This window comes from Ursus americanus, chromosome 17 (genome assembly GCF_024610735.1).
Source record: "Ursus americanus isolate L20-20 chromosome 17, mUrsAme1.1.p, whole genome shotgun sequence".
In the NCBI taxonomy this organism is placed as follows: domain Eukaryota; kingdom Metazoa; phylum Chordata; class Mammalia; order Carnivora; family Ursidae; genus Ursus; species Ursus americanus.
This window is the reverse complement of record NC_142143.1, coordinates 56,005,655-56,032,252: the sequence shown is the minus strand read 5'-3', so window position 1 is coordinate 56,032,252 and position 26,598 is coordinate 56,005,655. Positions and strand designations below refer to the sequence as shown.

The following is a 26,598-nucleotide window of genomic DNA, read 5'->3' as shown; positions in this document are numbered from 1 at the left end:
TGGCACTGGGGCACCTGGGTGGCTCAGTCAGTTGATTATCCGACTCTAGATTTTGGCTCAGGTTATGGTCTCGATGTCTGTGGGATCGAGCCCTATATCGGTCCCTATGCTCACCACGGAGTCTACTCATCCCTCTCTCTTGGCCCACTCCAAATAAATACAATCTTTTTTAAAAATTAAAAAAAAAATACTATTTGCATTTCTACTGGACAAAATCTATAAGTTAATATGTATTTTTGCAAGGTCTGAACACTAATCAGTAGTAAATAGTAAGTTAAACAAAGAAAAATCCCCCTAAATAATGAAATATATTTTAGACAGTGTTCCAGAATGACATTGAAAGGATGCGCAGTCTTCATTTTGTCTTATCATCATGTTTTGGGTAGTTTTCCTAAGACTGTTGTTGCACCTGGTCTTATGCCCACTTGCCTCCTTAACATGCTCAAGTCTTGACAGTGAGAAATAGAAGTCTTAGAATAAAGTAAAGCAGAAGAGAGAATCGCTTGCATTTTCCTTGAATATAATAACAATAATACTATCAGTTAAGAACTTCCAAGTGTTTACTGTATGGTAGACATTAGTGCTTTATACTCATGAATTCATTTCATATTCCCAACAATGCGGTCTCTGCAGATGATGAGACTGAGGCCCGGGAAGGTTAAATGACTTGTCCAAGATGGCGGATAACTACAAAGTGACAGAACCGGGGTTTGAACAAACGCAGTTTGGCTCAGGTCAGCCTTCTCCCAGGGGTGGGGAATGGGGTGTCGGAGAAGAGAAATGTCTGTAAGGTTTTTCCTAGGAGGAATGGTGTTTCTCCAGAAGAAGATAAGTAATTATTAATGATTATAGTTAGTCTGCAAGGAATTCCAGCCAGAGCTTTGCACGTACACACTCTGCTATGTGGACACCACCAAGCTTCTTTCCCAGAAGACAGTAGTCTCTTTCCAACTCGTATCTGAGTCTTAGGTGGGGAAGAAGAGAAAAATGTGTTGATATTGTAAGGACTACAGTTACCTGATTTCTTGTAGGCACCTTTGGAGAATAGGTTTGTATGTTAAGTATGACATTTTAAATTCATTTCTTCTTGTTTTTATGAAGGTTTAAGTGGGAACAGTTGTGAAGAAAGGGCGTGGGTTCATCTAGATGTCTCAGTCTCTGTCCTGTTCCAAATCCCTGCCCCCACATTATCCCTGCGTTTTCTTTTCCCTTAGATATGGCAAGATTGTCTCTACTAAGGCCATACTGGACAAGAGCACGAACAAATGCAAAGGTGAGAGAACAGCTGTCTTTGGTGATGGAGAGCAACTGCGAGTGAGGCCACCCCTTGCCTCTGCTCTGTACCGCGCAGTGCTCCGAGGGCCCAGGGCTGGGGAGGAGTCTCTAAGGTTTTCAGGCTTAAAAGACGAGTAGATATTTAGGTTGTTTGGGGACCAGACAGCCAGAGCTGAAAATGCTATTTTGGGGACCCAAGGCTAGAAGCCTGCAGAGTGCCTGGGAGTCCCTTGAGCTTACTTTGGACTTCATGTTTCCACGAAGATTCCCCAGTTTGGAGGGTTGGTATGGGTAGTTAAGATTATTTCTACTTAGTAAAGCCTTGTAAATGCCTTGTGGTGGTGACAGTGGTGGGGTGACGCAGTGGGTATTACTTTGAATAGCTTTGTTGAGATTTTGAGCAGCTGTGGGGGGGATGAAGAGTGGAAGGAGGGAAAGGACGATCTGCTGGGGTGGAGCAGGGCTTCTCCCAGGCAGCTGGTTATCTGCCATGGAGAGGCTGTATTCCCTACATGCCTAGCATTCCTGGGATGTGGCTAGAAAACAGGAAGGAGTTCTGTTGGGGGGCACATTGTTAAAAGAGCCTAATTTCTGAAATCTCCCATTTCTTAGGGGGGAGGGAAAAAGGCAAGAACACAAGGACTTCATTGCCCTTGGCATTCTTAGCTGTAAAACAGACCAAGTCTCATGGGGTTTGAGGAGCACACGGATAACCACCTGAAACCTCTTAATTTCTTTCTCTCCCTACCACTTCTGTTCCATGGATCATAACTCTTCCTCTGTCTCCTGAAAAGCCTGGGCCTCCTACCTCCCTTACACCCCCACCTCCCAGTGATGCTGTTTCCCTGTTCCAGGCTATGGCTTTGTGGACTTCGACAGTCCTTCAGCCGCACAGAAAGCCGTCACGGCACTGAAAGCCAGTGGTGTACAGGCACAGATGGCAAAGGTAAGGCTTCGGGCCCGTGTCTGTTCCTCAGAGGGATTGTGGTTAGCACCAGAGGTCGAGTTCTAAGGCTTCCAGAGGGGTGAAGGCCATGAATTTGATGGGCCAGGGCTGTCTACGGTACTTTGACTCTATCTGGCCAAAGTCAGGCTGGGCCAGGGTCCCACTGAGCACCCCTTGGCTGCCAGAGGGAAGTGTTCTCCGGAATCCGTGGCAGGTAGCTCTGAGGCCTCTGTTCCTCTCATCAAGTATTGTAATAGAATCAGGTAAGAGGGTCAAGAGGCTGCCCTTCCTCTCGCGCTTTCCCCGTGTCCGCCCTGGCCGCGCTTCCCTGTCTTCCAGACAGCCGGGTAGTTCTGCAGCACCCTCTGCGGAAGCCGGCTGTGCGACTCAGACGTGCGGCCGCCTCCCCGTGCTTCTCCCCGCCTCCCCGTGCTTCTCCCCGCCGCCGCGCTTCTCCCCGCCGCCGCGCTTCTCCCCGCCGCCGCGCTTCTCCCCGCCGCCGCGCTTCTCCCCACCGCCGCGCTTCTCCCCGCCGCCGGTTCGGAGGGTGGGGGAGGTAGGTAGGAGAGTTGTTGGGCGGGGAGATGGAAGCCACAGCTAGGAAGGAAACCGTCCCTCCTTGTCAGATCTCCTGGAGCTTTTATTTTAATCCAAACTACCAGAAAACTCGCGGCTCTTCTGTCCCTTCTTTGAGGTGGGCCCGCCCTCTGGCCTTCCTGGAGTCGTAGTGAATACTTGTAGAGCTGAGGAGGCAGGCCTGCCAGTCCCCCTTCGCCGTCCGGTGAGAGACCAAGTCCTGAGAGGAAGAGCAGGAGAGGGGTTGAGCTTGCTGGTGAGCCGCTGTCTAGGGCAGTGACGGCTCCAGCTCTTCAGAATACAGCCCTGGGAATTACGGCCATTTTGCGCATTCTGCCGCCTGGCGGGGTTCTGCCACCTCTTCTTTCTGGAGGAAAGCCTGACGATGGAGTTTAGGAGCCCCCAGAGTTCCCATGAGACGAGAGCTCTCCGGGCTGCGTGGTGACCCAGTGACTCCAGTCTGGCCCCCAGCGCGGCCCCGCCCCCGTCGCCTGCCCTTTGCCGGTCTCCCTGTTCCTGCCTCCTGTCCACCGGGGAGCGCACAGCCATTCCTACTCCGAGGCTTCCGCTGCGGCCCAAGAGGAGGCAGGGGGGTTACTTCAATCCGTCCAGCAGGGGAGCGGCGGTCTGAGAATCCAGCCCGGGAATAGGCTGTTGGCGGCGAGGGAGGAGCGGGGCTCTGCCTCGCTCTTAAAGACACAGCCAGAACTTCATCAGTGGGCTTGTAAAGTACTAGAAATATTAAGTCTGCCTTTTTTTTTTTTTGTCCTGGACTCAACGTACAATCCATGGTAGTGGGACTAGGTGTTCTAAATAGTTAAGATTCCCTTTGTTTATGTGGGCCCCTTCCTACTATGTCTTCTCTGAGATGCCATTCTGTGACGAGGGCTGAGGGTGGTGGAGGGATAAGAGATGTGAGCTTCACTGCCTCACTTTTTCTCCATAGCAACAGGAGCAGGACCCCACAAATTTATACATATCAAACCTTCCACTATCAATGGACGAGCAAGAACTGGAGGGGATGCTGAAGCCCTTTGGCCAGGTTATCTCCACTCGAATCCTCCGAGACACCAGAGGGACCAGCAGAGGAGTTGGCTTTGCAAGGTGAGGGATGCCAGAATGGGAAATGATGAGGCTAGTGAAGAATGTCCCTTAGAAGGTTACCGAGAAAATCTGTGCCCCCTCCCTCAAGGGACCAAACTGTTGGCCTAAAGTACTTGACAGTGAATCAGAAGTTCATTTAAACTATAGGTCACAGGGGCACCTGGGTGGCTCAGAGCGTCTGCCTCAGGTCATGATCCCAGGGTCCTGGGATTGAGCCCTGCATGGGGCTCCCTGCTTGGTGGGGAGCTTGCTTCTCCCTCTCCCACTCCACCTGCTGTGTTCCCTCCCTTCCTTCCTCTCTCTCTCTCTCAAATAAATAAAATCTTAAAAAAATAATAATAAATGTTAGGTCACAATACTTAAAGACCCATTTGCCCTCAAATCTTTATCCTTTCCCCACTATTTCTTGCTACTCTAGCGTTTGTTCCTTTGATGCAGACCCAAGCAGAATAAAATAATTCTGTATCTTTTTATATAGATAATGAAACCAGAGTCTCCACTGTGAAGTGATTTGCCCAGGGTCCCCCAGCAGTGGGTGGTAGAACAGAACCCTAATCCTTCTGGCTTCAAGATCAGTGGAATGAAGTAGAAGATTTGGTCTTCCTTTTCAGTTCTGTTGAGAGACTTAGATTCTGGAACCAACCCTGCCACTAACTGCCCCTATGATATCAGACCTTTCTTTTTTTTTTTTTTTTTTTAAAGATTTTTTTTTATTTATTTGACAGAGATAGAGACAGCCATCGAGAGAGGGAACACAAGCAGGGGGAGTGGGAGAGGAAGAAGCAGGCTCATACCAGAAGAGCCCGATGTGGGGCTCGATCCCAGATCGCCGGGATCACGCCCTGAGCCGAAGGCAGAAGCTTAACCGCTGTGCCACCCAGGCGCCCCGATATCAGACCTTTCTGAGCCGTGGTGTACTTTAAGATTTTGTTTGGAAGGAGATTTATTGCTTTTTCTGAAAGTTTGAAAACTATTGGAATAAGTGATCCGAAGGTCCCATTTTGTTTTATAATACCTTGTCTGGTCCAGGAACACTCTCTTACTCTGTCTGGAGTGTTTCTCCAGATCTTGGGAACAAGGAATATGCCTCTTCCCTAGCCAACGCCTGGCAGCACCACCTACTGGCAATGCCAAGTATAACTAAAAGAGAGTTCCTAGGGTATGGTTGTCGAACTGTTTTGGCTCCCACTTTTTTTTAAAATTTAAATTCAATTAATTAACATATATTATATTATTAGTTCCAGGGGTAGAGTTTAGTGATTCATCAGTTGCATATAAAACCTAGTGCTCATTACATCACGTGCCCTCCTTAATGCCCATCACCCAGTTACCCCATCCCCCCCACCTCCCCTCTAGCAACCCTCAGTTTGTTTCCTGTAGTTAAATGTCTCTTATGGTTTCCCTCCCTCTCTGATTTTGTCTTGTTTTATTTTTCCCTCCCTTCTCCTATGATCCTCTGTTTTCCTCTTAAATTTCACATATGAGTGAGATCATGTAATTGTCTTTCTCTGATTGACTTATTTTGTTTAGCATAATACCCTCTAGTTCCATCCACATTGTTGTAAATGGCAAGATTGCATTTTTTGATGGCTGAGTCATGTTCCATTGTATATATTTACCACATCTTTATCCATTCACCTGTCGATGGACATCTGGGCTCTTTCCACATCTTGGCTGTCGTGGACATTGCTGCTATAAGTATTGGGGTGCAGGTGCTCCTTCAGTTCACTGTGTTTGGCTCCCACACTCTCTTAAAGTAGAGGTTCTCAACCTTTTCCAGTTCATGGCACCTTAAGTTGTGTCAATAATTTTTTTTTTTTTCTCTAGACCAAAAGAAATACTTAAGGGGCACCTGGCTGGCTCAGTTGGTAGAGCATGTGACTCTTGATCCTGGGGTCCTGAGTTCAAGTCCCACACTGGGAGTAGAGTTTACTTAAAAAATAAAAGGGGGGGCACCTGGGTGGCTCAGTCGGTTAAGCATCCAACTCTTTATTTCGGCTCAAGTCATGATCTCAGGGTTGTGAGATCAGGCCCCATGTCGGGCTCTGTGCTCAGCACAGAGTCTACTTGTCCCTCTTCCTCTGCTCCTCCCCCCGCTTGCTCGCTCGCTCATGTTTTAAGTAAATAAATGAAAAACATCTTAAAAAAAAAAAGAAGAAAGAAAAAGATTTTTATTCTATTCTTAAATAACTATACTTACTAACTTACTAATGGGATGTGCACCTGTTGAACACTGCACAGTTTCTCGAACCTTGGAATCAGATTGGACACTTACACCCTCATTTCCTGTCACACATTGTTTTCTTACGGTATTTGCTTTTGTTGTGGCAACTGTGGAAAAACCAGCTTTGCAAAAGTACGTTATTAAAAGGATCGTAGGGTGATCCAGCGTTGAAATGGTGACCTGTTTAAGAGTTAGTAGTCCAGACAGTATCCAATAGATGTTGCTGTATTTTCTTCCCAGAGTTCAAAAAGTCCCCTACATGTACGTCTGTGAGCTCACCCCAGTGGCACGGGGCGCGTCAGAGCCCAGTTTGGAAACTGTGGCTTTGAAGACTTGAAAACCCGTGAAATCTCTTGCATGTTCCTATGCTACCATCTACACATTTTCTTCATACATTTAGATCTCGTGAAGCCTAATTTCCAGCAAATTACAAATATTGACATTTTAAATAAAACTGTCGTGTCATTCGTAAATGTATCCAAATAGATCGAAATGTCGTAGCAATTCAATACACAGTCATCCATTTAAAAATACTTAGTGATCTCAGGGTCGTTAGTTCAAGCCCTGTGTAGGGCTCCAAGCTGGGGGTGGAGCCTACTTTAAAAAAAATACTCAGGGCATTTCTTTTTTTTTTTTTTTAAAGATTTTATTTATTTATGTGACAGAGAGACAGCCAGCGAGAGAGGGAACACAACAGGGGAGAGGGAGAGGAAGAAGCAGGCTCCCAGCCGAGGAGCCCGATGTGGGGCTCGATCCCGGAACGCCAGGATCACGCCCTGAGCCGAATGCAGACGCTTAACGACTGCGCTACCCAGGCGCCCCTTGGGCATTTCTTTTTTAATAGTCATAACTCATCTCACCGTTATTAGAGTGTTCCTTTCTCGGTCTTGACCTTGTATTTCCATTCATATCCGTACAGAATTGCAGTCTAGTATAGAATGTTTTTATAGTTGAAAGTCTTTTTATGGATCATTCTGTCGTACTTCTCTGCAACAAAAATATGTGTATACAATAAATGAGACCTTTCCCTGGGGTACGAGACTGTACACATAACGTAAGTTTTATTGGAAAAGCTTACTCCTACGGCATGGATGTTTTGTCTTGCGGACTTTTTCTGACTAGGTCGTGTAGCCGTCCATGACTGTTGTTTATTGCTGTAATATCAATTCTGTTCCTGTGTTTTGTTTTCATGCTGAGAAACCTTGTTCACATAAGTAAGTAAATGGGAATGGGAAGAGTTTTGTTAAAATAGGCGTTCTTTGAACTCCTTCTCAATTACAAGCCAAGAACCAAGGTGATTGATCGGTCAAAATTGATTTTTTTATGTGTCCGTTAACAACCTGCTGAGTCGTCCAGCTTGCTGAAAGAACTAGAAAAAGCTTTAAAATCAGGCATCATTGCGTCATGTTGAGTTTGGGGTACGTGCGAAAGAAGGGCAGAGCAGTGGCTGTGAGAGGGCCCCGGGCCCTCGGGGAGCACGAGCTGTCCTCAAGCCGGTTTTAGAAAGGAGCTTATGAGGAAGTGGAGGCTCTGCAAGCAATTCTCTTAAAAGTCCCCATGCCTGCTCACCCCCGTGGAAGATTAAGGAGTAGAAGTAACCCAACTAAGACTGCTGCCCTGGGATACCTGGCTCATGGGTTTTCCCTGAAAGGTACCATTTGAGGCCTTTTTTTAGTGGCCACTTTCATAGGACCGGTTCATATTTTTAGTGGTTATTGGCATAGAAAATATAATGAGAATTTATTTAAATATGGAAGGAGGAAGGGGTGCCTGGGTGGCTCAGTGGGTTAAGCATGTGCCTTTGGCTTAGGTTATGATCCCGGGGTCCTGGGATTGAGCCCCCTCTTGGGCTCCCTGCTCAGTGGGGAGTCTGCTTCCCCCTCTCCCTCTGCCACTCCCCCCAGCTTGTGCGCTCTCTCTCATGCGCTCTCTTTCTCTCAAGTAAATAAATAAAATCTTTAAAAAATAAATAAATAAAATAAGGAAGGAGGGGAAGATACTGTACTTATGTCCTACAGACCCTTAAAATTTTTAGAACACATAAAAATACATTGTGTCATTTGATCTGTAGCAGGGTAGATGGGTGTTACGTCTAAGGCAGAAATGAGGGATGGTCCGCCGGGTTTTGTGCGGGTCCTGACTCACAGAATTTTGTGTAGTGACCTGGCGCAAGAATCTAGATTTTCTGATTCCTTACTCAGTTGTCTTTCCCCAACCAGATAACTTTAACTCCGTAGTTCCCAAAATTGTTGTTTCTATCACTGTAGACCATGAACTGTCTTATTACTCTTTTCTCCTACAGTTTAATGAAATCTTAATATTATCAGTAGTAATTAGACCTTGATAATCATAACAATTTGTTTCATAAGAAGCAAAAACTAAACATTGGCAGGTTCTTGGCTTGTGCAGTTTTATTGGAGTGAGGGAACAATTTCCATGAGGAACTCTGTAATAAAAAGTAATGGTGACATGGGACACCTGGCTGGCTCAGTGAGTAGAGCGACTCTTGATCTCAGTCATGAGTTCAAACCCTACACTGGGCGTAGAACTTACTTAAAAAAATAATGATGATGACGACGAGGGTGATGACAGGCGCTGTTTATTGTGTTCTTGTTTCTTGTTTATGAATCAGACCTAATAGTAGGCCATCCGTCAGTGTCTTTGGAATAGTCATAGCTTCATTTTTCGTTGCAGGAGCCCTACAGGAGTCGGTCGAGGGAATTTCCATTAGAAGCTAGGGTTGCCTCTTCAAGATACCTTGGATTTGTGTGGAGGAAACTGTGTTTCTGTAGTCACAACTTTTGGAGCATTTGTGGGCTGGGAACTTAGAGCTTTCTCTTTGAATGTAGGGGGAGCACAGACCCTGGAGAAGCTAGAGCCTAACCCCTCTTGTGCTCCTTAGGATGGAGTCCACAGAGAAGTGTGAAGCCATCATCACCCACTTTAATGGAAAATATATTAAGACACCTGCTGGAGTACCAGGTGAGGCATCTGGGAATCAGGCTGAGGGAGCCGTAGGTTGTTAACTTCCAGTGAAGATTCTGGAGGCACTTTGCATGACTGTGAGTGGACTAAGTGAGGTGAGACTCAGCTGTCTCTTTGCTTTCTTTCTTGGCAGCCCCATCTGATCCCTTGCTTTGCAAATTTGCTGATGGTGGTCCAAAGAAACGACAGAATCAAGGGAAATATATGCAAAATGGACGGGCCTGGCCAAGGAATGGAGATATGGTGAGAGGACCTCTGAGGAGACAGGAGTACTAGGGACATTGACGTGGAATGGAAATTACCATGGCCTGATTTCTGTGAGTTTAAGTGGCAAGCTTGAGAATTACAGTAAGTAACCGAGAGATGCCTGCTGCTTAACACGATCACCAGTGTAGGTCTCCCGTGGGATTTTGCAGCCTGCACAACCAGAAAAATTCTGGAACAGATGTAGTAGGACGTCCAGACTTCACTCTAATCTGTTGAATCAGATACATCCCAGTCTGGACACTCGGGGCTTCCTCCTGTTCTCCCCCAAAGGCTCGCAATATGAACACTGTGTTCTTCCTTTATAGGGTGGTATGGCCTTGACCTATGACCCCACCACGGCTCTTCAGAATGGGTAAGGGTGTTTTCTAGAATTGGGCTCCCTGACAATGACAGCGGCCTGTCCAGGCACTGGGACGTTTCATCTTGATTTTTAAACAGCAGTTAGTGGGAAGTGGCTGTGTCTGTCAGTGGGGCCCTTACCTTGTGGTTTCCTGTGGCTCCTTACTTACTGATGAGGTTCCTTCCTCCAGGTTTTACCCGGCTCCTTACAACATCACCCCCAACAGGATGCTTGCTCAGTCTGCACTCTCCCCGTACCTTCCATCTCCTGTGTCTACCTATCAGGTATGTTTGTGCCCGCAAAAGGGTGTGGTGGTTTTCCCTGTCACTGTGCTTCAGGTAAAGGAGTATAAGGCTGGAAACTCCTTATTTTTTAGTTTTTGCTTATACGTACTGCTCACAAATAATTTTACATGAAAGCATAACATGTGATCACATGACATATACAGACTGTTGTGCTAGCACCCTCTTACTCTCCGTCTACCACCCCACCAATAAACCTGTGTTATATTTTTAATTTCCTATTATTCCATATATTTCAGAAAGTTCCAGATTTTTCTTCATGTGCATATATACATATGTATATGGTTTTGGAAGTCATTGTTTATTTTACAAAAATCTGGCCAGATTAAATATATTTTTTACACTTCACTCCTCTCACTTAACAGTATCTTAAACCAGTGAATCTCAAAGTTTGGTGCCTGGACAAGCAGTATCACCTGGGAATTTCAAAAACATAAATTCTTGGATTCCACCCCAGATTTGCTGAATTAGAAACTCTGGGGATGGGTCCCAGCAATCTGTTTTTTGTTTTGTTTTGTTTTGTTTTGTAGTCACCATCTGTCACCATACAAAGTTGTTGTAGTGGTATTGACTGTTTTCCCTCTGGGGTGCTTTCCATTCCTGTGACTCACGTATCTTCTGCCTGCTACTCTGTACCTCTTAATCCCCTCCTGTTTCAACCCTCCTGTGCCTCCCCGCCCCACAGCAACCTGAGTTTTTTAACAAGCCCTCCAGGTGATTCTGATGTAGCTAATGTTGAGATTTTTTGTTTTAATTGTTTCTTTTTTTTAAATAGTTGCATTCTATTTCATGCTGCAGAGAGACCAGAATTCTTCTACCCTTCCTCCGTGAAGGGCTTGTCAGTTGGATTTCAGGGGTTTTCTGGTACAAATAATACTTCCATCCGTATATTATTCAACCTAGTAGTCCTATTCCTTGGACTCTAGTTCCTAGAAATAAAACCATGCATATGTAAAGATCCTTATGTCTACGTGCGTAAATGTGAGTACTGTTATTTCCGGGGGCTAGAGTCCAAGGAGTGCTGGGTTGGATGATATCTGGACCTTGAGTTGTGCAGTTGTTGCCGAATTACTTTCCGCAAAGGCTGTGTGAGCTCACATTTCCACTAGCACTCTCTGGGGCCATTTCCCTCCAGCCATAAGTGACATTGGTCTTTGTAAGTTTTTCCTGTCTCCATAGGTGTAATTTGCACTTCCCTGACTGCAGCTGAGTTTAAGCGTGTCTTTTGATGGGTGTCGTGTTTTGATTCACTCTTCTCTGACTGCTCTTCATACGCTCGGCCCATTTTTCTGCTTGGTTATTCATTTCCCATCAACTTGCAAAAAGCATTTGCATCTTATGAAAGGAGTCACCCTCTGACTGTTACCTTTTTTTTTTTTTTTAAGATTTTATTTATTTATTCGACAGAGATAGAGACAGCCAGCGAGAGAGGGAACACAAGCAGGGGGGGTGGGAGAGGAAGAAGCAGGCTCATAGTGGAGGAGCCTGATGTGGGGCTCGATCCCATAACGCCGGGATCACGCCCTGAGCTGAAGGCAGACGCTTAACCGCTGTGCCACCCAGGCGCCCCTGACTGTTACCTTTCTTACACATATTTCTTCCCAGATTCAGTTTGTGTCCGTCGACTCTGGGTTGTGGTCCTCAAACTTGAGCTGTCTGTCAGAATCACTTGGGAAGCTTATCAAACCCCAACTACTGGGCACCACACAGAGACTTTCGGATTCCGTACGTCTAGGCTAGGAGGCGAGGATCTGTATTTCTCCTTCCCGATGCTCCTGCTGCCAGGCCAGGGACCAGACTTGGGGAATCGCTCATTTTCACCACAAAAAAAATACTACAAAGTTTAAAATTTGAGTATAGTTAAATATGTCTGCTTTTCCACTAAAGCTTTTGAATTTCCTAATTCAAAAGGTCTTCCCAGTCCCTGTATTATGCATATGGCCTCCAAGATTGAGATGCTGTGGATACACTGAAGAAGAACTGTGGCTTTCTGTTCCTCTATCTTGCATGCAGCTAACGTACCAAGTCCTTATTACTGCTAGCATTTTTTTTTTTTACTGAGTCTCTTAAGTGTTCTAGGCATATAGTTATATCATCAGTGCAAAAATCATAGTTTTCTCTTCCTTTCCAATTTTATGCCAATTGTATTCTTATCTAATTGTATTTGTTTGATCGTACTATCATATTATTATCATAAATGCAGTGGCTTTAATATTTCTTTGTTTGGGTTAATGTTAACAGCTAGGTTTTGGTACTAGCCTTTAATATATGTAAGTAGTTTCTTTCTAGACTTTATTTTACTGGGTTTTTTTTGTTGTTGTTGTTGTTTTCCCCATAAATTGCTGCTGGATTTTATCAATGTCTTTGGCATCTCATATTAGATTATGGCTTTTTCCTTCAATTTTGACTTATGTTTATAGAGTTTCTGATCTTGAACAATCTTCACATTTATGAAATAAACCTGCTTGTTTATTTCTAGCTTCTCATTGCTCTTTTTTTTGTTTTTTTCATTTTAAAATTGAGATAATTCAGGGGTGCCTGGGGGGCTCAGTCGGTTAAGCATCTGCCTTCGGTTCAGGTCATGAGCCCAGGGTCCTGGGATTGAGCCCCACATCAGGCTCCCTGCTCAGCGGAGACTCTGCTTCTCTCTCTTCCTCTCCCTCTGCTGCTCCCCCTGTTTGTACTCTCTCTAATAAATAAATAAAATCTAAAATAAATAAATTTTTTAAAATTGAGATAATTCACATACCATAAAATTCACCTACTTTAAGTATACAAGTCAGTAGTTTCAAGTATATTTTCCAGAGTTATGTAGCTATTACCATTATCTAATTCCAGAACATTTTTATTACCTCGGGAAGAAGCTGTGTACCCATTAGCAGTCCTTGCCCACTCTCCCTCACCCCCACCCCCTGGCAACCACTGACATACTTTCTATGGCTATAGATTTACCTACTCTGGATACTTTGTATAAACGGAAGCATGAGGTATATCTCTTGGGGTCCTTTCACTCAGCAGGCTTTCACGGTTTACCCATGTCGCAGCACGTGGCAGTACTTGATTCTTTTTTATGACTGAGTCAGTCACCTGCCATTGTATGACGATACCCGTTTGTTCTCCACTTAGTAGTTGATGGCCTTTTGAGTTGTTTGCACCTTTTGGCTGTTAGAATAATGCTGCTTTGAATATTTGTGTACAATTTTTGTGTCAACACATGTGTGAGTTTCTCTTGGGCGCACACCCCCAGTGGACTTGCTGGGTTACAGAGGAGCTCTGTGTTTAACTTTCTGAGGAAATGCCAAACTGTTTTCCAGAGCTGCTGCACCATTTTCCATTCCCGCCCACGGTGTATGATACTTGTTATTCTGTCCTTTTTTTTTTTTTTTTTTTTTTAAGATGTATTTATTTTCTAGAGAGAAAGAGAGAGAGTTGGGGAGGGGGAGGCAGAGGGGGAGAGAGAATCTCCAGCAGACTCCCTGCTGACTGAGGCGCCTGATGCGGGGCTGGATCCCACGACCCTGCAAGACCTGAGCCGAAATCAAAAGTCGGACACTTAACCTCCTGAGCCCCCCAGGTGCCCCTACTCTGTCCGTCTAACTACAGTCATCCTGGTGGGTGTCAAGTAGTATCTCATCGTGGTTTTGATTTGCGTTTCCCTGGTGACTAAGACGGGGAGCCTCTCTCATGTGCTTACTGGCCATTTGTGGATCTTCTTAGAGAAGTATCTGTTCCTATCTTTTGCCCATGTTTAAATTGGGTTATTTGTTGACATCAATGAGTTGCTAATATTTTTTTAAGGATTTTATTCTTAATGTTTCTATTTTGTGAGGGGGCACTCCAGCCTTTTTGGGGTTTTGCTGCACATCATCAGATCACTGGGAGAAACAGTAGTTTCTAGGCAGTTGATGTGTCTGTTTCTTTTGTTCGCCTTAGAGAGTAACTCAGACGTCTCCTCTACAAGTGCCTAACCCGTCTTGGACGCACCACCCGTCCTACCTCATGCAGCCTTCGGTGAGTGTTCACACGTGGGCAAGAGCCAAAGAGGCAGTTCGATGTAAAGAAAAACAATGGCACCTGACGATAGACGATGTGGGTGTGAGTTCTGGCTCAGTCCCTTGTGCAACCCGGCGGCGGCCCTCCGTACGGATGGCAGAGCACCTGTTTCTGTTGCATAGCCGGGTTGCTGCTCGCCTGGCAGCTCCCAGGATTTGGAAGCGTCTGTCTGCCGCGGCCCTGGTGGGCGTGAACCCCCGCGGCTTAGCCGGGTGCGCCAGCGAACCCTGTCCTTTGTTGCTGCCTCCAGGGTTCCGTGCTGCCGCCAGCGATGGATCAGCCCATTTCTCTGCAGCCGGCCTCCGTGATGGGACCTCTTACCCAGCAACTGGGGCACCTCTCCCTCAGCAGCACAGGCACGGTAAAGCGGGGTGTTCTGATTTTAGACTCGGAGCGAGCGAGGAGTACCTACGCGGTGCTCTTCGGCGTAGAAGCTTGTGCGTGAGGGTGTCGGTCCCCTCAGTGTCGTGGACGGCGCGCTCAGAATAGGTAAACAGTCTGGCCGTTCCGTGCCCAGCTCACTCCTTCCCCCCGAGTCCTGCTCAGGAGACTCAGTAGTGCTGCTGTCCACACCGCAGCTTCCCGGGAGCTCACACACACTGCCCAGAAAGCCTCACACCGTGCTGCCGCGAAGAACGGACGCGCGCCGCAGGGCCCTCGTAGGCCTGCCGCGGTGGCTGGGAGGGAAGCGGCAGGACGGACGGACGGACGGACGGGAAGCCCCGGAGGCTGACGTGTGTCGAAGCCCGCAGCCCGCGCGCTTCAGAGCCCGGCGGCTCTCTGGGGAAGGCGATGAAACTCGCCTCTCTGGGGATGCAAGCTAGGCTGCCGGGGGTGCTGTCGGCGTGGCCGGGGTCCCACCACCGCCCTGAGCCGTGGATGGCTTGCTTTCTAGTACGTGCCGGCGGCCGCCCCCGTGCCGGGAGCTTACCTGTCCCCGTACACCCCCGTGCCTCCTTCCGCTGTCGCCGCCGAGGTAAGCGCTTGCTCGTCTCCGGACGGAGCTAGGAGAGTGAGCGGAGGTAGCCCCCATCGGGGTCCTCCTCTGACGGGGGTGCCCGCTGTGCTCGCAGTCAGCGGGCAGGTACGCGAATGAAGGCAGGACGGAACGACCTCGACTGTGTCCTTGGCGTGTCCTTGAACGAGGCCCTTCCGCACCTGCGGCCAGGCGGCCCGTGGGGCCGGTGCGGGCTGGCGTGTCGGGGCGGTGATGCCGTGCGCGTGCGCGCACTCGCGCGGGGGGTGGGAGCCGGCGGGCGGGGGGCGCTCCCCGCCGGGCGGCTGCCGCGTTGGTGGGAAGGGACGAGAGGAACGCCCGGCTGACTCCCGCCTCGGCTGTGCTGCAGGAGAGCGGCGGCCCGCAGACTCAGGTGCCGGTGGACGCCGCCTCGGACCACGGGCTCTACTCGTTCCAGTTCAGCAAGTAGCCGCGGTAAGAGCCGCCGCGGACGCCGCCGACGCCAGACGGTTCCGTGTGGTCGTGCCCCGCCCCCGGTTCCGCCTCCTCCGGGTTCCCTCCCCATCTCTGCAGACTACAGGCATCCCTCTTTTTCTTGTGCTTTACTTTACTGAGCTTTGCAAATATTGCCTTTTTTTTTTTTTAAACAAATTGAAGGTTTGTGGCAGCCCTGCTTTTCCTGCTTTGAGCAAGTCTGTCAGTGCCAGTGGCATTTACTCACTTCGTGTCTCTGTGTCACATTTGGGTGATTCTCAAAATATGTCAAATTCTGGGGCGCCTAGGCGGCTCAGTCGATTAAGCGTCATGATCTTCAGCTCAGGTTCTGATCTCAGGATCCTGGGATCGAACCCCACATCGGGCTCCCTGCTCAGTGGGGAGTCAGTTCTCCCTCTGCCCCTCCCCCTGCTCTCTCTCTCTCTCTCAAATAAATAAAATCTTAAAAAATATATGTCAGATTTTTTTATTGCATTCGTGGTGATCTGTGATCAGTGACCGACTTGCTGAAAGTTCAGGTGATAGTTCACAGTTTCTGCAATAAAGTATTTGTGAATTGAGGTCTGCATGTTATTTTTTTAAACCTACTGCTGTCGCACACTTAATAGGCTACAGCATAGTGTAAGCATACTTTGTGTGCACTGGGGAACCGGAAAGTTCATCGGACTTGATTGTGACGTTTGCTTCGTTGCAGCGCTCTGGAGCCGAGCCCGCAAGGTCCCTGAGGTGTGCCTGGGCAGACGGATCGTTGGAGAGGCTGATGCTCCCGAACTCCGGAGGGCTGACCCGCCGTGGGCCCTGCCGTGGGCCCTGCGAAGGACTAACGCATGGGCAGCGTTTTTCACAGGCCTGGGCCTGGAGAACGAAAGCTCTGCACTCCTGCTCTCTGCTTCTTCCTCCATTCCCCGGGGAGCCGGGCGCCTGGGGCAGCCGTCCCTTTTTGTGTGCGCTGCATTCAAGGAGATCAAAAGAACTTTTTTCTTTCTTTTGCAAAGAAAATTTTATATTTTGTTTTTAACTGCAATATACTCTTCTCGTATCCCAAAGAGACATAGTGCCTTGAACTTCTCATCTTTATGAAAAACAGTTTTTGATATGTTGGACTTATTGGGGGAGGCTTTACAAATTTTGTTATTTCTTAAGAAAGTGCAGTGATAGGACGTCGATGAGGGAGTCCTACTGTGGGCCTTTGTGTGGGGTTTGGTTACGGGCTTATTTTGAGGGGTGGGGTGTGTAAGAGAATATACAGACTTTACAAATTTTGTTTTATAAAGCTCTTAGCTCACACATCTCGTTTCTTCTTCACACATTTTATGCCTTCTTTCTCTCATTCAGACTGTTCTTTTTTATACAGCAGAGCCTGCCTACTTTGCCTTTTTACAGTATTTAATGTTGTTCAATTTCTTTTTTGAATGAGATTTTGTATGGGCTTTTTTGGGGGCTGGGCGAGGAACAGAACTCTAAGCAGGCAGTGGAAGTGACTCTTCCTCCCTCTGCCTTGCCACATCCTGGGGGAAAAGACCAGACTTTGCCTTCAGGAAGCAGAGCTGTGATGTAGGCTCATTAAAGAGACACTCCCACGGTCTTTGGACGCCATCCTTGAGCCAAATTTAGATGAAGACTAGGTCTTCCCTGGCAGGTTCCAGAAGGGTGGGCTTTCTGACTTCTGACTAATTCTTCGCACCACTGAGGCCAGCACCATCTGAGGAAGTGTCTTCTCCAGTGACAGCTTTTCAGGAATTCCTGCTTTGCTCTTTCCTGGAGGATCTCCTTTTCCGCCCCGGGTCCCATGGCCCCTGACTTCCCTGTCTCTCATTGCTGTGCTCAGAGGAAGCTTTGCAGTTATGACTGTGCCAAACTCACTTCGGTTCTTTACCCGCTGTGGAAGGTCTGCTGCTTTGTCTAAACCAGTGGTTCTCAGGAAGGTGGTTTTGTCCCCTAGAGGCCACTTGGAAATCTCTAGAGACATTTTCGATGACCTTGCTTGGGGGTGAGGGTGTGCGCTGCTGGCCTCTAGTGGCTGGAGGAGCAGCAAGGGTGCTGCTAAACGTCCTGCAGGGCACAGGACAGCCCCGACCCCCCCCCCCCCGCCCCCAAAGAATTATTTGGTTCCAAATGTCGGTGGTGCGAGGTTGCGAAACCTTGATGTAGACAGTGTTGTTACTGCCTCCGGTGCCAGAGGACTTGGTGAGTCCGTACCCTAACCCTGGACGTGCAGAGCCTTTTGACACTCTGTAACTAGTTGAGAGAAGCAGAACTGGGGTCCTTGAATTTTCCCCAGGCTTTGACCTTGGATACCTCTGCCTACGGCGCGGCCGCAGGAGCAAGGCGTGGGGGCTGTTCTGTGCTGGGCGCTGTGCAGGGCTGGGAAAGGACAGAGCTCTCTCTAACTGGCCAGGGCAGCCTGCTCTGCCCTGATGTGTTTGGATCCCTTTTCCAGGGAACCAGGACATCAAAAATAATGTTCCTCCTTGTGGAAGGATAACAGGGAGCTAGGATGGAAAAGGGCAATAAACCCCATCTCATTATTTACAAGGTCAGCAATCCTTTAAAACCTGTATTTTGCTCTTGAACGCCTCCTCCTCCCGCGGGCCCTGGCGCTGTGCACGCGGAGACAGGAGGAAGCCTTCGCCCCTCTCCTGGAAGTCGGGCCTGCAGTCCTCTCCCACTCGCTCCCTGCGCCCCGGCAGTCCTGCTCCCCGCGCCTCAAGGTCAGGTGGTTTTCACCCGACGGGCAGAAAGCCAAAGCCAGACAATGGAGACGCAGGTGTTTGGTAGGCTGGCTGTGGGGAGAGGAAGGAGAGGATACGGAGGGAAAAGAAGCTGAGGCAGCAGTTCTTGGGCGGAGAGCTGGCAGCCAGCTTTCCCTCCTCTTCCCCCCATGCCCGGAGAGCGAGTCGCCGTGCTCCCTGCCCCCCTCCTCTTCCCCCCATGCCCGGAGAGCGAGTCGCCGTGCTCCCTGCCCCCCTCCTCTTCCCCCCATGCCCGGAGAGCGAGTCGCCGTGCTCCCTGCCCCTAGACTGCCCTTTTGTACAGTCCTGGAGCCAGGGCAGCTGGGTCTGGGTAGCGGAGCAAGTGCGCACATAATTTCCACTGTTCATTTTCTCGTGGGCACTTCCAACCTCAGGAAGGGCTTACCCTTAGAAAGCAGCCCCAAGACTTTCTAGAAGGCTGTGGCTGGGCAAGTGGCTCTTGTTTCTGAGTCTCCAGCCCCGAGTTGAGGAAAGTATACCATAGATTTCTTGTCCGTGGCCTTGAAGAAGAGAAACCAAGTCCAGAATCCCGTTCCTTTGCCTGCTGGTTGGGAGGAGGCTGCCGCGGCAGGCGGTTTGGGGTGCTGGGGGCCTTTCTGGGATGGAGACTGTTGTTCCTGTGATGGTTGCCTCTCCTTTGCCTCCCAGGATTTTTTTTTTTTAACTTTTTTTTTTTCCAGAACTCGATTCTATTGTCTGTTTAAAAAAAATGTTTAAATGGCCAGGATTTTGCTTTGTTTTGTTTTAAATAATGGAGTTAACCTTTTGTGTGTTCTTCTCATGTGAATCTGCCTAAGGGTTCTGTTGAGTGTTTCTGGTTTGGGCAGGTTTGGGCATGGGAAGTGATGGCGAGCCTGTAGTTATTTTTGTAGTGGTTAATGGCACTGTAGAATTTCTTTCTGGTGTTTTTGGGTGACGCTCATGTTTTTCCCCTAGTTGTTAGTTCATTTCTAACAGTTGCTAACAGGAGTGAGTGACGGGGGGAGGGGAGAAAGGAATGAGGGATGCTTTTTCTCTCATGAGATAGCCTATTGGTGGCAGTAGTGCCAGGGGACGAGGAGGGGGGCCTGGGGCCGGGCTCTTTAAATGCTGTGCTTAGCGTTTTCTCAGTTGTCTTCATGGAGCGGAGATCTTACCGTCTGCACGTCACATCTCACCCCCACTCAGTACAGATGCTCGTAACACTCTAAAATACTTGCTGTTTTTGTTTCCAGTCAAACAGAGTATGTCGGACTCCCTTCCTCAGATGATCTAATCCTTTACGAGGCTCGAGCCTGCCCGTCCCATCTCAGGTCAGTGTCCTTACCATCCCTTTCACGCTCTGAGATGACGTTCACACCCTCGGCGGATTAGACGTTTTGGAGGAGGGTGTGCGGAGCGGGTAAGGAAGATGTGGGAAGGATGAGAAGGAGAGATGTTCTTTCTTAAGACTGTTGTTAACCAAAGAATTTGAAGCGCTGCCAAGACTAGGAAGCCTGGTGGCCCTGAAGAGGCCACAGCCCTTGGCAGCACTAGTAGGGGCGGTCGAGGACATCACAGTCCCTGAGGGTGAAGACGCGACTTGCCGCCCTCCCAGCCCTTCCTGGGTTGGGCCACCGCAGCCCGGCTCCCTCCCTCGTCCTTTCTTCACTTACGCCGGTGAGTTCAGTCCCCCGTTGGTGCCCGTCCGTCCGTGCCCACCTAAGCGGGCCTTGTCCCTTTGCGCCGGCGGGTGCTGGGGCCACGCGGAGCGGGACGGTGGGGGTTCGGGGCAAAGAAGCCCTCGCTGCGGTTGTGCACACGCTCCACCTTCTGGAGAGCGGCCGCACTGCACCACGAGGGGCTGTTGTGACCCTAACCGGCGGCGGTCAGCCGTCAGGTCCGCGCTCGTCCCCAGGCTCTGGCGCGCCAGCTTCGGGGAGCGCGGGGGCGTGAAGGGCGACGTGTGAGGCCGGGCGTGCGCCCTGCGTCCGCTCCACGGGGTCCTCCTCAGGCCGGCTCCTCCGATTCCGTGCTCCCTGCGGTTCGGGTCCCGCCGAGCGGGAGCGGAGCCCTCGCGTTTACTCGCCTTTCGTCTCCCACTTTCCTGTGTAACGAGGGTCTTCTTCAGCCAAGGCCGGCCTGTGAGCTGTCACCTTCCGATCTTTGCCGACCTCTGCAGTCGGGGTGCTCCCCGCATGACCGTGCCAAGCAAGCTAGGTGCCCTCGTGCCCGGGCCCGTTGCTCTTTCTCCCTGCCATATTACTCCAAGCATATTCCAGAACTTCTTCGTCCTTGTGACACATCTGCCTCGCAATTTCACAGGTTAGCAAGGGCACAAGGCTCCTGGTTTACGTCTTTTACTCTGTCCTTCCCTTCACGAGCGGGGGGCTGCTAGAAAGGGTCCGTGATCAAACGCAGTTAACTTTCGGTGATTTCTATTTCTGGAGTGTCATCTTTGGGATTGTTTGCTCATTACTCCCCCTAGAATAGTGTGAGTTAGGCGTCACCGTGGTGGGCGGGCCATGAATGCGATTGCCCAGGATGTTAACTAAGGCTTGGGAGCCCCCCCAGGAACATGCCCCGGGCGCCCACCTCAGAACTTGAGGGTGCAGTTGGCCAGTGGCTGCCACCTAGCTGAGAACGTAAGCGAGTACCAAAGAGGGAGTTTGATTTTGATAGTGCTGGAAGTTGGTGGTGGTCCTGCACCTGATGTCGTCCGATGGCTCACTGAAACAAAACTTCCAACCTGGAGGGTGCTAAGATTTCCCAGCCGGAGTAAAGAAAGTCCTCACGCCATTACTGGTGTCCCTATCCCAACACATTTTTTGGGTGGTGAGTGCTGTCTTGCATGCACTCGTCTTCTTGAACAGGAAATATTTAATTTATACTCAAGCACATTTTGTACATTTTTTTAAACCCAGAAGCTTCTAGTTTTATACTCTTCTCATGTCTATGCCAGTGCTCCCTACCCTTCTAGTTTATTCTTCCTTTTTGACCCTTGGTATTTTTGTGTTTCTTCCCTACAACTTGGTATAGCTCCATTTTTTATTATTTCAACTTTTGTTTTGAAATAAAAGAAGAAAGTCTACCTTCTGGTGTTTCATCCATGGGCAGAAGTTGAGAGGTTGGTGATGGGCCCGTATTTGCTCCTCTGGGAACGCAAGTGGCGGCTTAGGAAGCCAAGGTGGCGTCTCGCAAGGCAAGACTAGGCATTCTGGGGGCGCCTGGGTGGCTCAGTCGTTAAGTGTCTGCCTTCGGCTCAGGGCGTGATCCCGGCGTTCTGGGATCGAGCCCCACATCAGGCTTCTCCGCTATGAGCCTGCTTCTTCTCCCACTTCCCCTGCTTGTGTTCCCTCTCTCACTGGCTGTCTCTCTCTGTCAAATAAATAAATAAAATCTTTAAAAAAAAAAAAAAAAGACTAGGCACTCTGAATGGCACTCTCAGGTGCCAGGAGCAGTAAGAACCTGTTCCCCCCAGATAAGCAGAAATTCTGCTGTGGAGACCCCTCATACAGGAAGAGCCAAGCTTGGAGGGTTAGGGATCAACCCTGCAAGTTTGGGAGCGTGCTGCCCCACCGCCAGCTACCTCCTATACCAGACAAGTCCTACTCACCCTAATACCCAGTCTTCCCCTTAAGCAAGTGTGAGAACCTATGTGGAAGGGAAGATAAATACACAACAGTCTTTTGAATCTCTATCAAATGTGGTTTTTATTTCAACTGACAAGCACTTTTCTACAGCTGCACTTGTGGAACATCACATGGCAAAAACAGGAGTTTTTTTCTCTAGACTTTTTTTTTTCTTTTTTAAACCTTATTAAAAATGAGATTGGTCCTAAAAATATAGAAAGAAATAAATTTAAATTCACAAAAAACTGTACATTATCAAAAAGTCACTAAAACACCACATTTGGTTATATAAAAAGTCAAGTCCCTTTTGTTGTAAAAGGAACATGGAAACTTGTTGGTGTTGATGGTGTGGTTTCTTCCTGTTACCAGACTGATAGAGGGGAGGGGAAACAAAGGGGCAGGGGGTGGGTTTTATTATTTTTTAACCTGCCTTCCCTACCAAATACTCTTATTTGTCAAGAAGAGAAAATCCACCTAGCTCAAGGGGCGGTGAAGATGAGGAAAGAAACATGAGAAATGGCCCCTTTGATCATGCCCTACTCCCACCCCCCTTCAGCCCCAACTTCTTCAAACTGAGGTTGAGGACTCCACCCCACCTTAAGAGTGCCTGGTCCCTAGGGAAAAGAGATGGTGCTGGGAGAGGAACACAAAGAAGGAACACGGAGATTTCACTCCCCCGTCCACCTCGCCTCCAACAATAAAATTAATCTAGTACATTTTATACCGGGGAAAACTGCCATGGGGAAAAAAGAGCCCCCAACTATAACAGTTTCAAACGTTTGACTAACACAAACTTTGTTACAGCGCAGTTATTTAGATAAAATATAAATATTTATGCATAATATAAAGTCAATTCAAATATTCTTCAATCCACCTCTTAAAAGCAAAAAAAAAAAAAAAATCTCAAATAAAATTAAAAGTTTTGAGGTTTATCTGACAGAAAAGGCGACTTTAGAAAAAGGCCATGGGGGAGAAGGGGGGCATAAAGGAATAAGAGAGGGGCTGCCCCAGGACCTCCCCACACCGCCCCCCACCCCCTTCAGTGGCCATCCAGTGCTGCCAGAAGTACAAGGAATGCTCCACCTTGCCTGGCACCCCCTCCCCCACCAATGGAACATTTCTTGGACGCCTCAGCTCTCTGCTTGGGCCGGCCAGCAGCCACCTCCCCAGTGCAAGTACCCGTAATCTCTGATGGGAGGGGCTCTGCTGAGCAGGAAAGCAGGGGGGCAGGGGCCCATGGCTGTAGCTGGGAGTTAGCAGCTTTCCTCTCACATGCTGGGGCTTAACTTGGGCGTAGTCACATGTAGGGCAGTGGTGGACCCAGGACCCCTCCTCCCTACTCTCTTGTGCTCTGGGGTCTCTGCTGCTGCTGGGGAAGGGGTCCCGGGTGTGAAGTAGGTCAGGGAAGAAAAGCACAACTAAACCCACAGAAGCTCATGGGATTAGGAAAAGATCCAGTTCTACTCCTCTCCCTACAAAAGCTTAACACTCAAAGCTATTGAAAGGAGAGGGAGTTCCTGCTGAAAGATTGCACAGTTTGAAGAGGCTGGAACAGAAATGCCTGGGAGAGAGGAGACAGAGCCTTGTACCCAGAAAAACTGCTCCTGTGGTTTCCCAAGGACAAAAATGTGATGATTTGAAACACTAGGGAAAGTGGGAATAAAAACAGATACTTGGGGAAATGGGATGCCATCAAACAGCACAGGGGAACAATCACAGCATCCTCCCTCCCTCCCCCTCTCCCACTCCCTCACACACACACACACACACACACACTCACTCACTCACTCAGACACACACACACCTCTCTCTGAGGCCAGCTGATTGCTACCTGGCCTCCATCTTGGGAGTGCGCCCAAACTCAGCAGTAGTTGTCCCTGAGGAGTTCCCAAGAGGGAGGTTTGGGTTAAGAGGTGGGGAAGGAGGCTGGAAGGCCCAGGGTCCAGCGTGCCTCCCTGCCCTCTCCCCAGCTACTGAGTTTCAAAAAAAGGCTAGAAACTCAGCATGTGAGGAGTATCCAACATCACAGAGGGGACAGCTAGTGGCAGGAAGAGGAGGACAGAGAGAAAGACAGGGACCCATGAACTTCTTTTTCCTTTGAGGGGAAAAAGGAATTGAGGGGAGAGAAAGGGTAGAGGAACCCGTACACGATAGTTTTACATTATTGGATGAGAGAAAATCTTAAAGTAGGGAGAGGAGGGAAAAGGAAAAACTGAGAAAGTGAGAAGCAGGGAAGGGACTGAACATGGAAGCAGCATGTTCAGGGCCCGGTGTCCGGCTCGACACACTTGGGAGTTAAGTCCACTTTACTGGCCGTCACTGCGGGTCCACACACAGTACAGAGTGTTTCTCGGTTTCACACATTCACTAGAACTATTGCTATTGTTAAATAGCCCCAGGATGCTGGGGCACGTACAGGGAAGGAGAAGAAGCAGGGAGGAGGAAGCAGGGACTTCTTTCCTCCTCCTCATTTTAAATTAGGAAATAAAACAGAAAGGAAAAATTCTTTCTTTCTTTCTTTTTTTGGCTTTCAGTCCAGAAGGACCTCATCTCTGCCCCTTATTTGAGGAGCAAGAAGAGGAAAGGGAAAAAGGGGTGTAGGGAGGGAAAAGAGGATGTAGGGCGCTGCCAAGGGTAAGGTCAAAAATCAGGCTGAGATCTCTGACTCGAGTCTGGACCCAGGGCAGCATCAGCAGGTGAGAATGGCAGGGTTTTTTTTGTCTGGAGGGCAGGAGGAGATGCCGCGAGGTGACCCCCCACCTCCCTTGCCTCACAGATTGGCCTGTTTTCCCTGATAGAACTCCTCCCAGCGGCTCTCGAAGAAGCGGCGCATGATGTGCCCAGCCTTGCCCACTTCAGAGTCATCCTCGTTGAAGGTCTGGCAGTTGTCAAAGACCAGGAGCGCATCAGCGGCAAACTCCTCTGAGCTGGTGTACCTGGGCAGGGGTGGGGGAGGCAGAGCTGTGAGCCGGCGGGAGTCACAGGAATGACGCGACAGCCGGGAGACGTGTCGACGTCTACCTACCCTCCCCGGAGCAGCCGCTCCCGCATGGTGGAAAAATCCATAGGGTTTTTGATGATGCGCCGGTACCCGCTCACCAAACGTGGGTTCACAGGCTCCAAGAATGGCCAAGCCGCGTCGTGGGACTCCATCTCCATCAAGATGATCCTGTCATTGAAGGGACAGGGACGGCTGCATCTCAGGAAGGAAACCCACTGACCTCTCTTAGCCCCTACTATGGCAAAGGCAGAGCCAGTCGTCTCCAGAATTCATTCAACTCACTCGCAGAACGTGAGATCACTGTGGTGGTTCCGCATCGAGAATCGCCGCCGCTTCGAGGGGGACAGCCCTTCGTCTGAGTACCGAGGCACCGCTGGGCTCTCTCGGCCCCTGGATAGTACCCGGCGCCGGCGGCTATCGCTCTCCGGGAAGTTCAGCTCGTAACTACTTTTCCGCTTCTGGCCTCGTTTTGGGAAACCAGGCTTCTGAGTGAACCCTCCCTCCACCTGCTGAGGATGGGGAAAGGGTGAGGTCACAACAGCTGGAGACGTGCTCAGCTTGCTCTCCAGGTCGTTACCGTCCCTATTCGTCTCAGTGTGACTGAGGCTTCAAAATACTTCCAAGAATCGGCCAGCACGCACATCTACTCACATAATCCAATACGGCGGGTAAAAGGGAAAATATGATCATTCCCGCTGTACAGAAGAAAGCAAGTGAGGCAACAAAAATTTTAAGTGACTTGTCCCAAGAGGGACCAGAACCCAAGTCTCCCTGCACCTAGCGTGGAGCTCTTCCCACAGGGACACTGAGGCATGGTAGGAAGTGCTGCTACCTGTAGGACTGGTGATAAACGGGATGAGAAAGAAAACCTCTGACTTCTGCTTCGGAGTAGGACTGCTTCGGAGTGGGAATGAGACAACAGAAGCCTTACCTGGGCCAAACATACTGCACAGAACCAATCTCCTTCTGGGACAGCCTCCATCTTGGGCCGATGGCAGTAAATGTGGCAGCCACGGTCACATCCATCACAAAGCAGAAGAAACTCATCATTGTCACCCTTCCGGCAGACGAGACAGGTCTAGACCAAGGGTATGACGAGGCAAAGTGAGTCCTCAAGCCTCTGCCTGCAGTGACCCCACTTCCCCCAGGAGCTGGCTGCCCCCTCGACCTTCCCAGACTCTCCCAGCCTCTTACCACTTTGTTGACGGACTTCTCCCAGGCAATGGACCTCTCCAGCTGGCCCAGGCACAAGCACACCTGGGCTGCACTCCGGCACCGCTCAAGTGTCTGGCGCCAGGCCCGAATGCGAGGGGTGATCTCATAGGATCTGGAGGGGTGGCGGGTGGGGGGAGAAAGCGGTGACCTTTGGATGAGGAGCAGGATCCATTAAACGTACCCGTCCTCCCCGAGACCAAGTATGGGGGCAGGGGGCACTCACATCTCTGTAGTGGCGCACTGGGGGGCCCCAGGGGGCGTGCTGAGCAAGGCCTTCTCCAGCACCACCTCGTGAGCCGGCCAGAGGGGCTCCCGGAGATACCGCCGCTCCACATTCTGCTCCAGGGCAGCCAGGCGCATCACAGCCAGGTCCAGTGGGTTGGTGGCTTTACGCTGGGGTGCCAGTCCTTCCCTAACTCGACCTCTCCAGGTCATATCCTCCTGGGAATCAGGCAGATGTTCACAGTAGGCCAAGTCTTCACGAGTAGAGTCTGGGCTGGGACACGTCCAGCCC

At 49.5% G+C, this 26,598-nt stretch overlaps 2 protein-coding genes across 23 annotated transcripts in view; one reads left to right on the top strand and one right to left on the bottom strand.

Annotated features, from left to right (window-relative positions):
• Nucleotides 1-21,327, top strand: part of RBMS2 (RNA binding motif single stranded interacting protein 2) — a 67,011-nt gene extending 45,684 nt beyond the window's left edge. For 2 of the 16 annotated variants that reach the window (XM_087869058.1, XM_087869057.1), the window contains 11 exons: nucleotides 1,215-1,273; nucleotides 2,130-2,221; nucleotides 3,744-3,901; nucleotides 9,028-9,107; nucleotides 9,244-9,353; nucleotides 9,683-9,729; nucleotides 9,908-10,001; nucleotides 13,953-14,428; nucleotides 14,968-15,048; nucleotides 15,419-15,504; nucleotides 16,220-21,327. In XM_087869058.1, coding sequence (XP_087725184.1) covers nucleotides 1,215-1,273; nucleotides 2,130-2,221; nucleotides 3,744-3,901; nucleotides 9,028-9,107; nucleotides 9,244-9,353; nucleotides 9,683-9,729; nucleotides 9,908-10,001; nucleotides 13,953-14,428; nucleotides 14,968-15,048; nucleotides 15,419-15,504; nucleotides 16,220-16,605 — 1,669 coding nt within the window. In that variant the 3' untranslated portion in view covers nucleotides 16,606-21,327. Of the gene's footprint in view, nucleotides 1-633; nucleotides 735-1,214; nucleotides 1,274-2,069; nucleotides 2,222-3,743; nucleotides 3,902-9,027; nucleotides 9,108-9,243; nucleotides 9,354-9,682; nucleotides 9,730-9,907; nucleotides 10,002-13,952; nucleotides 15,398-15,418; nucleotides 15,505-16,219 lie in introns of those variants that run through there. The other 14 variants (XM_045789843.2, XM_087869059.1, XM_087869062.1 and 11 more) reach the window with 14 other exon arrangements.
• A 603-nt stretch (nucleotides 21,328-21,930) lies between these two features.
• BAZ2A (bromodomain adjacent to zinc finger domain 2A) overlaps nucleotides 21,931-26,598 on the bottom strand; it is a 34,502-nt gene continuing 29,834 nt past the window's right edge. For all 7 annotated transcript variants that reach the window (XM_045789830.2, XM_045789826.2, XM_045789828.2 and 4 more), the window contains 6 exons: nucleotides 26,308-26,597; nucleotides 26,064-26,196; nucleotides 25,801-25,947; nucleotides 25,152-25,378; nucleotides 24,894-25,037; nucleotides 21,931-24,804 (listed from right to left, as the gene is read on the bottom strand). In XM_045789830.2, the coding sequence (XP_045645786.2) occupies nucleotides 24,639-24,804; nucleotides 24,894-25,037; nucleotides 25,152-25,378; nucleotides 25,801-25,947; nucleotides 26,064-26,196; nucleotides 26,308-26,597 (1,107 nt within the window). In that variant the 3' untranslated portion in view covers nucleotides 21,931-24,638. The remainder of the gene's footprint in view (nucleotides 24,805-24,893; nucleotides 25,038-25,151; nucleotides 25,379-25,800; nucleotides 25,948-26,063; nucleotides 26,197-26,307; nucleotide 26,598) is intronic.